The 17,152-nt window shown below is 38.4% G+C and overlaps 1 protein-coding gene across 4 annotated transcripts in view; it reads right to left on the bottom strand.

Annotated features, from left to right (window-relative positions):
- Nucleotides 1–17,152, bottom strand: part of ANO1 (anoctamin 1) — a 157,652-nt gene that overhangs the window by 10,656 nt on the left and 129,844 nt on the right. For all 4 annotated transcript variants that reach the window (XM_060765422.2, XM_060765431.2, XM_067462705.1 and 1 more), the window contains 7 exons: nt 11,997–12,108; nt 10,194–10,251; nt 9,975–10,075; nt 9,190–9,335; nt 6,359–6,511; nt 5,657–5,709; nt 1,510–1,688 (listed from right to left, as the gene is read on the bottom strand). In XM_060765422.2, the coding sequence (XP_060621405.2) occupies nt 1,510–1,688; nt 5,657–5,709; nt 6,359–6,511; nt 9,190–9,335; nt 9,975–10,075; nt 10,194–10,251; nt 11,997–12,108 (802 nt within the window). The remainder of the gene's footprint in view (nt 1–1,509; nt 1,689–5,656; nt 5,710–6,358; nt 6,512–9,189; nt 9,336–9,974; nt 10,076–10,193; nt 10,252–11,996; nt 12,109–17,152) is intronic.

Raw genomic sequence — 17,152 nt, 5'->3', positions numbered from 1 at the left:
TGGAGCATGGATTGTAGTGAACAACACTTTAGTTTACCTTCTTCTAAAAATAGATGGGACCACAGAGTGAGGGAAGAAAAGGTAGAAACAAGCATTTTTGTGAGGAAAGGGTACCTACCATCTTTGATATAGAGCAGAGGTAGACAACTGAATGGGGACCAGGCCAATTCTCTCCTAAGCCTCCACCACAGGACAATTCCTCCCTGTGATCTGTGTTTTCCACTACAGATCTTCTAAAAATTGTGACAAGACATGAAGGCACATGTTGTCATTACGATAATGATTGCTAATGAAGAGGGGGGTATTTCCTCTACAGACCTTCTGATAGTGGCAGTAGGGAGTTAAAAATCTTCTATTTCTCCACTTTTTGGGGAGTAACCACGGAAGAAAGTGAATTTTAGAGGTAGAATGAAGTTCCGGGTTGATTGTGGAAGGAGTACTATATTTTTATGAATTTAGTAGCTTTCTGAATGACATCAAAGCAGAAATTGTCTGAAAATCATGCCTAAAAATTTTGGGTTTCTGTGTGTGTGGGAGGAGCTTCAGGAATAAAAAAGAGTAGGGAGTCCACTGGACTAGGTTTGCACTTTGGTCACTCTAGCCTAGAGATGACCTTTAAGGGAGCAGCTTAGTTTTAACCCAAAAAAGACAACAGGAATTCTGAATGGAAATTTCAGTTTGGCTTGAATATGAAGGAACTAGCATGTTCAGTATCTTATCAGTTTAGACTTAGAAGAAACTTTTGTCATTTGCACATTAGTTTATTTTAGCATATGTGAACTCTTACATTAAATCACATTCAAAGCACCTCTGACAGATGGCCATCTAGCCTCTGTTTAAAAGCTTCCAAAGAAGGAGCCTCCACCACACTCCAGGGCAGAGAGTTCCTCTGCTGAACAGCTCTCACAGTCAGGAAGTTCTTCCTAATGTTCAGATGGAATCTCCTTTCTTGTAGTTTGTAGCCATTGTTCCGCATCCTAATCTCCAGGGCAGCAGAAAACAAGTCTGTTCCCTCTTCCCTATGATTTATTATCACATATTTATACATGGTGATAATGTCTCCTCTCAGCCTTCTCTTCTTCAAGCTAAACATGCCCAATTCTTTAAGCTGCTCCTCATACGGTTTACTAAAAGTGATTAAAACAATACAGGAAGTACTAAAATAAAACTAACTCATAGGGTGTATGTCTTTAAACATTTGCAGATTTTGAAAAATAAAAAATAAAAGTAGGGTGGGTAAAGGCCAGCAAGATATATTTGTGTGGCTTCTGGCCTTGGCGTAATTAAAGCAAGGATGGAGACATGGTTGGTATGGCTCAGAGCAGCAGAATTAGAAGATCATTTATGCATAAGTGGTGCAGAATGGGAGAAAGAAGAATGCAACAGTAATAAGTCTACACTGAAGTACATATAACCAAAAACCACGGAAGCTAAATAGAAAACTTATTGAAATGCATCAGTATCCCTAGGATGGCCTAAAGTAAAAATGTTTTGAAGAAATTGATGTACCTGCATATTTGGTTGCCAAGCTCCATAGGTTCTTTTGGAGCTGTTCCTTCTTGAAAATCGCTGACATTAAAATAGGATAGCGTATGGTTCACGAAGCCATGCATGGTGCCACTCTCACTGTACATATACAGGTACACGAGGCGTGGAATGAAGTCAGATGTGAATGAGATCACAAATGCCTAAGCCACAAGAGTAAAGAATGAACACAATATTCAGGCAATGCTGGATTGATTACATAAGTAGATTGTGATGTCTCCTTGCCCATTGTGCGTATGGATCAATTTCTTCAGTCATATCATTGGGAGCTGGTTTTCATGTAGGGGTAGCGGGTTCAAAATTGGCAGGTCCAGGTGTATTTTTATGTTTCAACCCCCCCTATGACTCTCCTGATGAGAAGCAAAAATCCTGAATACTCCCTCTTCAATTTCTCATAAGTTTTCAGTTGATATTTGCCCTTCTAGGAGACCTCAACAACAATGTTAATCTTCTTCAGCACAAATTAGTTCTTCAGCACAAATTAGATTGATAATTCCATAGTTGTGATCACTGTGTGTATTTGCTCAACCCAATTTATCTAGCCTCCTCTCTCCCTCCACCTAGTTTTGGGGTGATTATATCAGTAGATCTGCAGGCCCTTTATTCTATTTTCCAATTTCATAGCCATCCTAGAGAATGATATCAAATAATTAAGAATAAGGCACTGAAACTGAGTGAGGAGATGATACCACATGGCAAATAAATAGAATTCCTTCAGGAAAATAATTAATTTTCTAATTGCAACATGCAACCTGCCCCCAATTTTGGTCCCACATGTTTTGTTTTTACTGCCCATGAAATAATTTCACTTTCTCTTTGTTAATATGTACACAGTGAATCATTTTAAACCACCCTTAATCTATTGCTTGAGAATGCTGATGCAAACGCTCCAGTTAGATATTTTTGTCAAGAGTATCAGTTAGATCTAATTTTGCTTCATCTGTACCCCATGCTTGATCATAATAGAGGAAGTCGCAAAGGATGAAGATATGGTCACTTTTTTTGCTTTTTGCCAATAGAGTCAACCCTCCATGTCCATGGTTTCTGTACCCACTGATTCAACCATTTTTGGCTTGAATATTTAAAATCCAGTTCACTACACCACTAGATAGAGTGGCATCTATCCACAGGAGGTCCTGGAACAAAGTCCCAGTGAATGAATACCAAGGGCCCACTGTACTAAAAAAAATGAGGATTTGCTGGTATGAGCAGGACAGGTACCACTAGAAAATGGAGATTTGAAGGGACTGTAAATGTAACTAATAATTATTTTCTTTTCTCCGCAAGAATCCCATAGCATAGAGATGGTGATCTTCTGGTATTGTTATGGGTTACTCTCTATTGATATTGCCATGGGGCTGTATCCAGTGCTGAATTTGTCAGTATTGTAGTACTAAACTTTTGGGATATAGATAGCAGCAGCATAAAGACTTAAACTTCCTTTAGAAACATGTATGAGGAGGAGACAAGTTATTTTAAAATGGAAACTAAAGGTACATCCAGATTAATTAAAAAGACCACGAAGTCCCAAATTGTGCTCTTGATCTTTATAATTTTATTTTAGAGCTCTACCCATTTTTCTCATCCCAGAATATTTTCTGTCATCTGGCACAATCAGAGACCTTTTGTAACAGTTTCCCAGGTTGGTTTATTTCAACCCACTATAAAATCAGAAAGAACAGAAATATAACTTGGGACTTTTCAATCACTTTGGATGTGCCTGAACTCAGGGCAGATCTTGTTTAAGAGGATTTACGGATTGTTTTGCTGTTGCTACACTAACAAAATTTGGTAATGCAATAAAAAGCAATGGATGTAACATATGAAGTTATCAAAATACAGTGGAGAAATTCAGAGACTTATCTTCAACCTCACTAACAGCCTAACAAGAAGCACACATCACATCAAGAAAAGTAACAAATTAGGGCATGCTTAAAATGGCTGGGTGCAAAACACCAAGAATGAATGTGAGCACAGTGAAGTAAGCAATAATGGGCTCTGAGAGGAAATGCGGACAAAAGGGCATTTTTCATTATCAGGCTCAAGAAAGAGTTTACCTATCTTTACATCACATTTCATAGCTTCTATCATTTGATGAGTTTACTAACATGACTGTAAGGACAGTTTACATTTTTTCCTTTTTCTATCCTGATTGCATTATACATCCCTAAAGGCTATCTGACTCCCCATTCTTTCCCATTCCACTTTTTCTTGACTATCTGCTAAAATAAAACAAATTAACATAAAAAAATAAAAAACCCTTGAGCCTAACTTTCTAGTGTCTTTCAGTCCATTACATAGAATGAGATTTCAGCTCCAGGACTTTTTTTTTGGTTACAGTGCATATTGGTATATATTGGTTTTAAGTAGTATATAAAATTAAAACATTTTATGTTTTGGATTGTTGTAGGTTTTTCAGGCTGCATGGCCATGTTCTAGAAGCATTCTCTTCTGACGTTTCACCTGCATCTATGGCAGGCATCATCAGAGGTTGTGGGGCCATAATCTTTGAGGATGCCTGCCATAGATGCAGGCGAAATGTCAGGACAGAATGCTTTTAGAACATGGCTATAGTCTGAAAAACCTACAACAACCCAGTGATTCCAGCCATGGAGGCCTTCAACAATTCTCTCTCTATACATATACATATACTTATATATGGGTTTATCTTTTGATCTTTGATTTTTAATTTTACAGTTCTATTTCTATTTGTTTTTGTGTGGCCCCCAAAGAAGGTCATTGAAATATAAACATAAGCTGAAACACATTGGGCTTTTTCCAAAATAAAAAATAAAAAGATAAAGCTCATCTACAGAGCATTTGGAGACAATCTCTCCCTCTTTCCCCTGCTGTGGATAGTGTTGGATGTTCTCCTCACTAGGAAAAAGAGAAGACATGGTCCTAAGTTTGAACGACCTGACCACGGCTTTAGATGACCAGAGATCTTGGAGGTCTCTCATTTATAGGGTTGAAGCCAATTTGAGCACAAAACATAACAAATTGTATTATTTATTTATAATGATTCTGTGCTTTTTAAAAATACGAAAAACATCATGGTGTTTTCCTCTTTCCGCAACAGTGAATCCCAGTGGACTATTGTAAACCCTGACACATTCCCTGAATATACTTTCAAGTGCTGAAAATAACTAGAGTTCAACCAAGACTCTAAATAAATGACACTGCATTGTGCAAAAACATCCATTTTAACAAGGTTGTTAAAAAAAATCAAAATAAATGGATCATACAACTTTTTATAAATATTATGCACCTTAAGGTTTTAACTAGTTTTGCTGTGTGTTGTTATGATAGAAACTTGTTTCCTGTGAAAAACCTCCGTTGCTTGAAGAGAAAGATTATCTTTACTGGTAAAACAATCCTTCCAAGAAGATTTTTTTTTAAAAAAAAGGAATTTCTAATAAAAGGTAACATAGACAATTTGGCTTGAAAATATTCCAAAAAGTGGGAAGCCCTCAGTTGGTTGTGTTAGGCATAAGATGGATATATTGTTGTATTTATGTCATGTCACTTTATTTAGAAAACCAGAGACAGGCCCTGTTCTTTCTCTAAGTTTGTTGCTCTAAGTGGTGGCTGATGGAGAACAATAAAACCAGGCTTAGAAGATCTGGCAGTTTAAGTAAGACATCCGTCGGTCGGAATACCAGTGTGACTTTTAGAGTATTGATTTGAGCCTAGCACAAGCACTGCTTGCATGATTGGTTCTGTATTCCCCCAAATCCCTGTGTATTTACAAATTAAAAGAATATTTGTAAAATGACGGTAACAATAATCTTGTTGTCTTCAAGGAAGGAAACTGACCTTATAAAGCCTGCCTGAACTCCCTGTGTCTCAGAAAGGGGACTGTTAGGCAGTAAGTTTTTTCCATGAAAGCAAAATAAGAATAGCATGACTCAGAGGACAGAAATTATATTTGTTGCTGTTACAGAGGTTGTGGCAAAAGTACAGAAGAACACAGAGAAAAAAACATTCTGATAAAAAAATAGGAAGGGGATATATACACTTTTTCACTATAAAATTTCAGGTTAATTGAACAGAATACACATACCACTGTAAGTATCTACAATTGAGATGCAAACAAGATAAACCCACTTACATTTATGATCACAGCAAGCTTTCCTACAGCTCTGAGGATGTTATACCATATTCCTGGAAAAATACAAGTACAATGTTTGAACACTTTTAGAATGTTATCACGAACATGAATAACCATAAAGAACATGTTATAAAAGCTATTGTCTTGTTTTGTTAAAGGCTGCTCCCATACATCAGTATGACACAATTTTATCCCTTCATCCCTTCAGGTGTTTTTTACTTGAACTCCCACAATTCCTAATAGCTGATAGGCTGTTAGAAATTGTGGGAGTTAAAGTTCAAAACACCTGGTGGGATGATGTTTGCCCATCCCTGGTGTAGATGCACCAAAACATGACAAAAGGCTTTAAAAAAAAACCTTAACAGTTTTGAACTGCAATATCTTTAAAATTGATTTCTTCTGTCACCTCCCATCCACCAATTTTATATGATCTTGATTCATACTACTGACTGTATTGCAATGTATGGAGAGAAGAAACACAACACTTTGGGTTGTGATGGTGGTGCCCTTGGATGCCATTCCTAGGAAAGCCAGTGTGGCATCCTCATGATAATGCCTCTGGTGCCTTGTAAAAATTCAAGTCCTTCAGGGGACTTTGGTGGAAACTGAATCTCCTGGTCACGAGAGACCTAGTTCAGAGCTCAAACCACCACACCATGCTGGCTTTGTATTAACTAGTAATAATTTGTGAACTACACATACCTATATCTTTTGCTCGAACTGCCACTGGCCTCCGAAGCTCAGTAACAAACTTTTTTGCATCCAGACGTATTTCAATGATGTTGTTCAGTAGTGCGAACAAAGGAGCCAGTGGAAATGATGCAACAAACAGTGTTACAAACCCAAACTGGATGACTGAAAATATATAAAAAAGAAAAGTGTATATTCTTCTAAAGGGAATGCATTTTTCCAAACCAATTTTTAACAAAGAGCAAAAGTAAATGCTGAAACTGTAACAGCAAGTGGATATTTCTGTAAATAATTACTTGACTCATTATGTTTTCTACATGTTAATCCCGCATAGTAGTTCATATAACAGAAACCTTTTCAGGAAGTTTCCTTTTAGATATCTTGCTTTGATATAAAATGAATAGCTTCATATATAAAATACAGATAAAGAAGAGCAAGCAGCTTGATAAAGGTTTTAAAAACAAAATGACAATAATCTAGAAACTTTGGCTCAGGACTATAACTAGGGAAAGGAAAGGAGTCTAGTTTAAAATTATCTCCAAAAACAGATTTCAATATGTTTTTGCTTACTTGAGTCAATAGCTGCTCTTAAAATCAAGTATTACACTGGCACCCTGAAAATAATGTTTGCACAATGAAATATTCCTATAATGAAAATGGTGCACTTCTCAAAAGGATCTGGTTGCCTACTACTGGATACAAATAAATGGTGGTCCATGTGTCAGTGTCAATTTGTAAGCTATTGACTCTTTTCAGTGGTGACCTTTCCAGAAAAGAGACAAAAGTAGCCAATAGGCACAAATATGATACCGCTCCTTGGCACAACAGGGGGGAAAACCCTCTTTCCCATCAGATAGCTTTGAAAGTACTGTGTCAGATAGTTCCTTATTCATCTACAGCTATTATGTTCCAATTTGATGATGTGGAACATTTCCATGGCAGTAGGGGCTACCACAAGATGTGATGTGGAGGGCTGTGAAGCAAAGATCCATTGCACATATTAGGGCAGCAGCGTTGAGCCCAAGACATATGGTAGGATACAAACATGCTGTTATGGTTTTTCAGTATTGCTCTGAAATATGCTTCTTGATAATTTTCTGTTACAATTATGAATATACAGTTTTATAGGACTATTGTTTTTATTGGATAACTTGATACTGGGCAGATATAAACTTGCTGGTCATTCTGTAATTTTGCTAGTGGACCAGTTAGAAAAAACAAAGAGCACAAGCTGATTCGCCATGTCAAGTAGTGCATAGCAAATCTGTTCTCTTGAACACAATTTGTAATATAACATATATGTTTATATAACGTGTAACATGTGTTAGCTTATTTGTTTATTCATTTATTATTATGGCATTTGTATCTTGCTTACAGTTAAAATATTGTTTATGTTGTCAACCAAATAAAAACCTGATTAATAAAGCAAATGACTATGCTTTTTAGTTAATATTAGCTAGCTGACAATATTCTGCATATTATAGAATTTTAATGAACTTGCCCTTCTGAGGTATCAACTAATGTTTGAGAACTTACAGCACAATAAAAGAAGAAGAAATGACAATTCACAACGAGAAGAAAGTTATCTTTAATGCTTTATTTTTGTTTCCGCCTATAGTATTATATTATGTCCAAAACAGAGTACAAATAAATACACATAGCCTTGAAAGGCTGCTCACTGAATAAAACTTACTTCCACTACTTAAAATTGATCCTCAAGGATTACTCAGTGGGTAAACCAGTAAAAGTTTAGGGCCCTAATTTTGTATTTAAAGTTTTTTTTTTCCATTTTCAATTTGCACATTTAACAAAAAGAACAGCAAAAAAGAACTTCTATACATTTGTATGGTGTTCCTAATTACACTATTTCCTCACTCCACCCATCCTGTTGTGTTGATTTCCCATTGTTTGGGTTGAAGACAATCATATATAAATATATTCTTCCTTCCTAGTGAAATATTTTTCCATTCTTCCTTCTAGTATAATTTATTTAAAAATCCCATGCAAAAAATGACAAATAAAGATTGAATTACGAAGCCTTCTGTAAAAATCTTTTCTCTCTTTCTTTCTTTTTACAAAAATTAGAAATGATTCCCAGTCTGAGATAAAGTTGTTTTATGTTTTTTTCTTTGTTCATCATAGCCCATTTATCAATTTCTATTCTTCCTCAATCTTTTGCTATCCATCCTTCTATTACCAAGATGTGACTTCTTCCAATATTGTGAATATAGCACCTATACTACAATTATCGTGTAGTGCATTACTTCGTAGTTTAGTGGTTTTACCTGCAAGTTTGCCATTCCTAATAAAAAGAGCTCAGGCTCTAAAGTATCAATATTAATTAGTAAAAGAGCTTTTTATCCCAGTATTTAAATACATTCCTTATCTTTGATTTCAAAATTTCCTGCATTGCCCCAGAATTCCCTTGCTTTTTTGCAAGACCACGGACCCTTCCACACAGCCCTATATCTCAGAATATCAAGGCAGAAAATCCCACAATGTCTGCTTTCAATTGGGTTATCTGTATCTACATTGCCATACATTCCAGTTCAAACCAGAAAATGTGGGATTTTATTTAGCTGTATAGAAGGGCCCCACCACCCATATGATAAAAAGTTCCTTCTTTTTCTTACATTTCCAACACGTATTGTTTCTTCCCTTATACATTTTTGCAAGTTTTGCTGGGACCAGGTACCAATGGTTCATTATGTTTTAAAAGGTTACTCTCAGGCCATAATGTATGATTTTCATTAAGACAATAGTCCATATTTTACCCATTTGTCTAATTCTATGTCAAGTCCAATATTTTGTGTCATACTTTTAAGACCCGAAATATCACTCACTCATTTCCATGTATTCTGGAGTAAGGCCAGCAAAAGGTTCCAGATTGTAATCTACTTCATAGCGCTGTTTTTTCTTCAAATACTCCTCATGGTCTACAGGACGTCGTCGTTTCAGTTTTAAGTATCTAATTAATTTTTTCATTTTGCTGAGACAGACAAAAAGAGGGTTTTTAAATGCCTTCTGATTGCAATTTGCAAATATACACTTTTTCATATTTTCTGAGGATTTTTTTTAGTAGGATTACCAGGTCAGTAGCAATCATTTCCCTACAAATTGCAATGAGAGATGCTATTATTCACATTTTTTCTAAAGCCTAGTCCTAGGATGTGAGCCTGTATCCCTCCCATGATTGGTCTCCAATTGCCTAAGTCCCATCTAACATGGGGCAATATCTGGAGGACTACTACAATCCAAAGCTGAAATGGGCCTGCATTTCCCCACTCTTTATACTTATTTCAAGGTTCTTCTTCTTATCCAGTTAGGCTTTAAGATTTATTGAATATGCACTCATTGTAGATTCAGAATGATTATTTTTAATTAGTTAATTTTGGGAACTGTGTGTATGAAAAGCAATACATATAGCAAAATAATAATGAACACTGAAAATGGTGAAATGGCACCAAAATGGCTTAATACATGGTATTTCACAGTATCGGTTGGTCTTATTCTAGACATGTCTTAAATTCATAATTTATGTCAAGCAAGTAATGATTATTCTTATAGAGATGATGTACAAGGATTTGTCAGAATATCATCAATATGCTTTAATTCCTTTGCTACTTACGGGATGCCAATTTCAAAAAGATTGTTCTGAATCAACTGTTTGCCTAACATAATAATGCTGAGCTGTATGCACAGTTCCATTAGGCAACCGCCTGGTGCACACTAAAGGAGAAAACAAATAAAATGATAGATCAATAAGGAGCTTACACATAAATTTGCTAAAGTTTCATAGCCGCTTTCTAGATGAGAAATACTCATGTATAAAATAAATTTCGGTTACCTCTTCCATTCGAAAAGAATGAAAAATGTAGACATATTGTCCTGGCCTTCCAACAAACCTAGGACAATTTGGAAATAAAAGTTAGAGATTTGACCCATGTATTCTAGGTATATGCTTTCATAGGGCCTTCCACACAGCCATATAACCCAGAATATCAAGGCAGAAAATCCCACAAGATCTGGGTCATTTGAGTCCATACTGCTGTATATTCTAGTTCAAAGCAGATAATGTGGGATTTTATTCAGCTGTATGGAAGGGGCTATATTCTTCCTGAAATATTTATGCAGCATACACTGTGGATGGAAATTACAGTAACTATGTAACTGTCCATTATGTAGGAATAGAGAAAAACAAATATATGCAATAGAAAAGTTAATATTTTTCTTCTTCAAAATAAATAAAATCACTCATCTCTGATCCAGTTTTATTGATGTTATATAGAAAGATTACAAAGATACAAAAAGCACGGTGAGTAAGGCCAGGAGATTCCATTTGTGCAGCTTGGCCTTGCCAGTTTCTTGTTCTAATTGCTGTTTTCTGATCTATGCTAAGTGATGACTGAGAATACATCTACATTATAAAATTAATGCAGTTTGACACCACTTTAACTGTAATGGTCCAGTGCCAGGCATGTAGCCGGGGGGGGGGGGGGTTGAGGGGCTTCAACCCCCCCCCCCAAATTCTCAGGGTGGTCCGCAAGAAGCCCTTACTGGTACATTATTTAAACTGTTATGTTTAATCATATCATGAACTGATCACCATATTCAGAATATCCCATATGCATGAGGGTATTGGGATAACGATAGAAAAGGTTTGCTAGGGTAGATCCTCAGCCCCCCTGCCCCCGAATCAAAATCCTGGCTACGGGCCTGCTCAGTGCTATGGAATCCTGCAAGTTATAGTTTTACAAGGTCTTTAGTCTTCTCTGCCATAAGAGTGCTGGTGCCTCACCAAAAACCTTAGACTACACATCTCAGGATTACATAGCATTGAGCCAGGATGGTTTAAGTGGTGTTAAATTACATTAATTTTACAGTGTAGATGCGCCAAAGCCTTTACTCTTCTCTGCCAAAAGATGTTGGTGTCTCATCACACTACAAATGCCAGGATTTGAAGACCCTGAGTCATGGTATCTAAAGTGGTCTCAAACTCCATTAATTCTGTAGTGTAGATGCATCCTGAGTTTCTGCGTTTCTGGAGAAAATTGTGCAGTCGCAGAATGCACAACAGTTATACAGCTTTTGGTATTTTCCATGCTTGTAAGAGAATCCTTGTGGAATCTCGATGCTCTGTTTTTTAGAGAACAGTGTGCTTATGAGGATATTGCTAAGTGTTAGAAACAAACAGCAAGGGATTGTAAATCCAAATGGAAATGCTTATTTACATTCCTCTTATTTAGCATGTGGCCCTCCAGATGTTTTTGAACTGTAGTTTTCATCACCTCTGACTATCAGCTATTGCAAAGGATGATGGGATTCACAGCTCGCTCAATCTGTAGAGCCACAAGTGTCCCTATATAATATTTTAAACAAATCAATATTCATTAGTAGAAGGGCTTTTTATCCCAGTATTTAAATATGTTCCCACATACATGAATTTTTACAAAATTCTATTAAAACCCAGTTGTTTTCATATCGATAGGAAGTGTTTCCAATTAAATAATAATGACTGAAAATATTGTATGAATTCTCTGCTAGCAACACACTTTGAGTAATTGTGCTTCCTGGCTATTTTATGGAAACAAAACTCACAGTGAGGCTGACACAACAGTTAAACATTTCATTCACTTCTTATGCAACTCACCGACCCTTGAAGAATGCAACGTAGAAAATGGGAGTGTAGGCATTGACAAATTTTAAAAGGAAGGCCTTGAAGATAAGACGTTCTTCAAAACTCTTGTCTGTTTTTGGAACCTCTGATATGAATAACGTTATTGTAAGTATGCTTGGAAGGTATATTCAAAAATCACAACACATTTTAAAACATGAAAAAACCATAAGACTGTAGGCATCCCATGATTTGTTGACTTCCTTTACACAAAGCATCTCATTTACACATGCCATCTCTAATACAGCTGTTTATTTGGAGACCAAAGTGCTAAGCTTCTATATCTCTGGATGATAAGATAATACTGGCTAGGAAACAATGACAAAGTGTCATACAGGCTACAATGGCTTACTTCACGTTAAATTATGCTTGTAGTGAAGAATGTTCTTTAAAATTGGGACTAAGGTGCAAATAAAGGAGGAAAATTTCAAGTTACAGATGGAAGAAATTTTGGTCCCACAAAAATCAAAGACAAAATCATGAAAACAAACATACTGTAAGTACCAGTAAAGTAACCGATACAAATGGATTAATGAAACTGAAAAATCATAGCATAAGAAAATATGGTTCCACAAAAATCAAAGACCAAATCATGAAAACAAATATACTGTAAGTACCAGTAAAGTAGCCAATATGAATGGATTAATGAAACTGAAACTATATTTATATATTTGGGTTGTTGTAGGTTTTTTGGGCTATATGGCCATTTTCTAGAAGCATTCTCTCCTGATGTTTCCCCTGCATCTATGGCAAGCATAGATGGGGGGACATGAGAGAAGCCTCCTCGCAGGATTGCAAGACATCCGGGCGTCCCCTGGGCAACGTCTTCGTAGACGGCCGATTCTCTCAACCCAGAAGCAACCAGAGACGACTTGAAGCATGCAAACAAGGAAGCAAAACAACCAACGGTCCTTTTCAGGACCAACCATGACAATAATCGCAATCAACATCGAAGGCATTTCAGCTGCCAAAGAACAACTGCTCTATGAACTGTGCCGAGATAAGAAATGTGACGTGCTGTGTGTCCAAGAAACACACAGGGATGAACGACAGAAACGACCCAAAGTTCCAGGAATGATCCTAGTAGCGGAAAGACCACATGCGCAGTATGGAAGTGCTGTCTTTGTCAAACCAGGCCTCCAAGTCAGCAGTGCCCACAACACTGAAGAAAACAATATCGAGGTTATAACAGTAGAGCTTAATAACATCACCATCACCTCTGTGTACAAGCCGCCAAATGAAGATTTCTGCTTCTCCTCCCCCGAGAACTTTGACAGGCACCAAAGGGCGGTAGTAATTGGTGACTTCAACAGCCATAGCCATGTATGGGGCTATGCCCAAGAGGACAGAAATGGACAGGCTGTCTTGTCCTGGTCTGAACTGCACAAACTATCACTCATCCATGATAGCAAGCTCCCACCATCCTACAACAGCGGGAGATGGCACCGAGGTTATAACCCAGACCTCTTATTTGTGAGCGACAGCATTGTACAGCAATGCACCAAATCAGTGGGACCACCAATCCCAAACACACAGCACCGACCAATAATATGCCAACTGTTCCCAACAATAAGGCCTCAGGAAGTTCGATTTAAACGAAGATACAACTTCAGAAAGGCAGATTGGACTAAATTCTCAGACATGTTAGACGACATGATCACATCGGTCGCGCCAATCCCTGAGGAATACGAACGTTTTATTGAAATAGTGAAAACCTGCTCACGGGCCTCTATACCGAGAGGCTGCAGAACCCACTACCTCCAGGGCATTACTCCTGAAACAGCTGCCTTGTTGGAAAACTATTACAGGCTCCACAACGAAGACCCATTCAGTGAGCAGACTCTTCAGGCAGCGCAGAGCATTGTGTCCTCCATCTCTGAAGCCAAGAAAGAACAGTGGATCAAGTTGATCACAGAGGTCGACATGGGCAGGAGCAGCCAGAAGGCGTGGAGGCTGCTGAGACGGCTGAGCAACGATCCCTCACAAACTAATACCCATGCCAACATAAAGGCAGATCAGATAGCACACCAACTCTTGAAGAATGGGAAACCCAACCTTGCCACCAAAGTAGGAAAGAAACCAATAGCCAGGCAACCAGAGATTGAGAACAACAACCTCCATGAACCCTTTACATCTACTGAATTGGACATGGCTCTCAACAAATGTAAGAATGGCAAAGCAGCTGGCTTGGATGATCTACGGATGGAACAAATCAAGAACTTTGGTCCAAAAGCAAGGCGCTGGCTGCTGGAGCTGATGAACAACTGCACTGCATCCTGTCAGATCCCCAAAATCTGGGGGAAAGCAAGAGTCATCGCCATCTTGAAGCCAGGCAAAGACCGTAATGACCCAAAAAACTACAGACCAATCTCCCTGTTGTGCCACCTCTACAAAGTTCTGGAGAGACTTATTTTGCATAGAATTATGGAAAATATAGACCCATGTCTGATCCCACAGCAAGCTGGCTTCAGAAAAGGCAAAAGCTGCACATCGCAAGTGCTGAACCTGACCCAGCACATAGAAGATGGCTTTGAAAGGCAGCAGATCACAGGAGCTGTCTTCATAGACTTGTCAGCAGCCTATGATACTGTGAACCACCGCCTCCTCCTGAGAAAAATGTATAATATCACAAAGGACTACCACCTCACCCGCCTCACCTGCTACAAAACAGGAGCTTTTTTGTTGGGTTCCAGGGCCAGAGAAGCAGATGGCGGAAACAGAAGAACGGCCTGCCTCAGGGGAGCATGCTTTCTCCATCCATGTTCAACATCTACACAAATGACCAGCCACTGCCAGAAGGGACAGAGAGTTTCATCTATGCTGATGATCGTGCCATTACTGCTCAAGCAGGGAGCTTTGAGATGGTAGAACAGAAGCTCTCCGAAGCTCTAGATGCTCTTACTGCCTATTACAGGGAAAACCAGCTGATCCCGAATCCATCTAAAACACAGACATGCGCCTTTCACCTTAAGAACAGACAAGCATCCCGAGCTCTGAGGATTACCTGGGAAGGAATCCCACTGGAGCATTGCAGCGCACCCAAATACCTGGGAGTCACTTTGGACCATGCTCTGACCTACAAGAAGCACTGCCTGAACATCAAACAAAAAGTGGGCGCTAGAAACAACATCATACGAAAGCTGACTGGCACAACCTGGGGATCACAACCAGACACAGTGAAGACATCTGCCCTTGCGCTATGCTACTCTGCTGCTGAGTATGCATGCCCAGTGTGGAACACATCTCATCACACTAAAACAGTGGATGTGGCTTTTAATGAGACATGCCGCATTATCACGGGGTGTCTGCGCCCCACACCACTGGAGAAATTACACTGCTTAGCCGGTATTGCACCACCTGACATCCGCCGGGAAGTAGCAGCCAATAGTGAAAGGACCAAGGCAGAGACATCTCCAGCTCATCCCCTGTTTGGGTATCAGCCAGCATGTCAACGACTTAAATCAAGACATAGTTTTCTTAGATCTACAGAGACACTCGCTGGAGCAGCAAGCGAGAGTCCAAAAGTGGCAGGCCCAAACCCAGCACCTCAATTCATGGGTGATACCAGATGAGAGACTCCCCCCTGGGCACTCAGAAGACTGGGCGACTTGGAAGGCGCTGAACAGATTGCGCTCTGGCACCACGAGATGCAGAGCCAATCTTAAGAAATGGGGCTACAGGGTGGAATCCTCGGCATGCGAGTGCGGAGAAGAACAAACCACTGACCACCTGCTGCAATGCACCCTGAGCCCTGCCACATGCACGATGGAGGACCTTCTTGCGGCAACCCCAGAGGCACTCCAAGTAGCCAGATACTGGTCAAAGGACATTTAACCAAATACCATATTTACAAAATCTGTGTGGTTTTTTTTTCTTTCTTTTTTTTTCTTTTTCTTTTTAATCTCTGTGTTTGTTTTGCTCTGTTAGAATTGTAATACAATGGTTGCTGATGACACGATAAATAAATATATGGCAAGCATCCTCAGAGGATTTATGTATTTGTTTCTCAATAGTCTGTTTTCAGCCATGCACCTACTTCAACTAAATTAGTGAGCCAATTCCTAATTCAGTTGAAATCAGCTGCCACACTGCTATTAATGTAAACAAGTACTTCTGTACAAACTTCATACTGATCTCCATGCCATCTCTAATACAGCTGTTTATTTAGAGACCAAAGTGCTAAGCTTCTATATTTCTGGATGATAAGATAATACTGGCTAGGAAACAATGACAAAGTGTCATACAGGCTACAATGGCTTACTTCACGTTAAATTATGTTTGTAGTGAAGAATGTTCTTTAAAATTGGGACTAAGGTGCAAATAAAGGAGGAAAATATCTCAATGCATAATAGTTCCACATGTGTCCTGCCACTGATATGTTATTTAGCAGACTTCACTACTAGCAGTAAGTGAAAATTGCAGAAATTGCTAATATTTTTACCTGAGAGAAGGAATGTCTAGGTCTATTGTTAGTTATTTCTGGAAGCCGACCAAATAATTACATTGGCGGACCCAGGGAACCATTTTAATTAAGTGGAGGGACAACTACATATTATTCAGGAAATAGTATTTGTGTACATGCAAAGATACCTTTTCCTATAGAGGCAAACAACAAAACAAAAACAAAAAAACAAAAACCCCTTACTAGGCGCAATCTGCTTACATTAATCATCTACTTAAGTATCTCAAGTCTTTCTAGATGACATAGTTGTATCACCACTTTATCACAGCTACATCCTGTGTCACTCTGAGATTTCTAGTTTTAATGTAGAATCTGGGCTGCAGAATTCTGGAATCATAGTTCAAGTATCTTACCAAACTGCAAATCCCAGAATTCCATGAAAATGAGTTGTGGAAATTAAAAATGGCATTAAACTGATATTAATATGTAGCATAGACAAAAGCACTCACTGTATGTCTTTCAGAGCAGTAGGCATTTTTGGCGTAAATGTCAGTCTTTCTTGTTAGTATGTGCTGCACAATATGCTACAGAATGAAACCATGGACTGATGGACTGATGTTTTGTGTTTCTTGGATACAAATGACATTGCTTTCACAGTGAAAGTGGAGTTAGAAAACCACCACTTGACAACAAAGCCCTACAATATGGATGGGAAAAAGTACAGCGTGGA

This window comes from Anolis sagrei, chromosome 1 (genome assembly GCF_037176765.1).
Source record: "Anolis sagrei isolate rAnoSag1 chromosome 1, rAnoSag1.mat, whole genome shotgun sequence".
Classification (NCBI taxonomy): domain Eukaryota; kingdom Metazoa; phylum Chordata; class Lepidosauria; order Squamata; family Dactyloidae; genus Anolis; species Anolis sagrei.
This window is presented reverse-complemented; position numbering and strand designations above follow the sequence as displayed.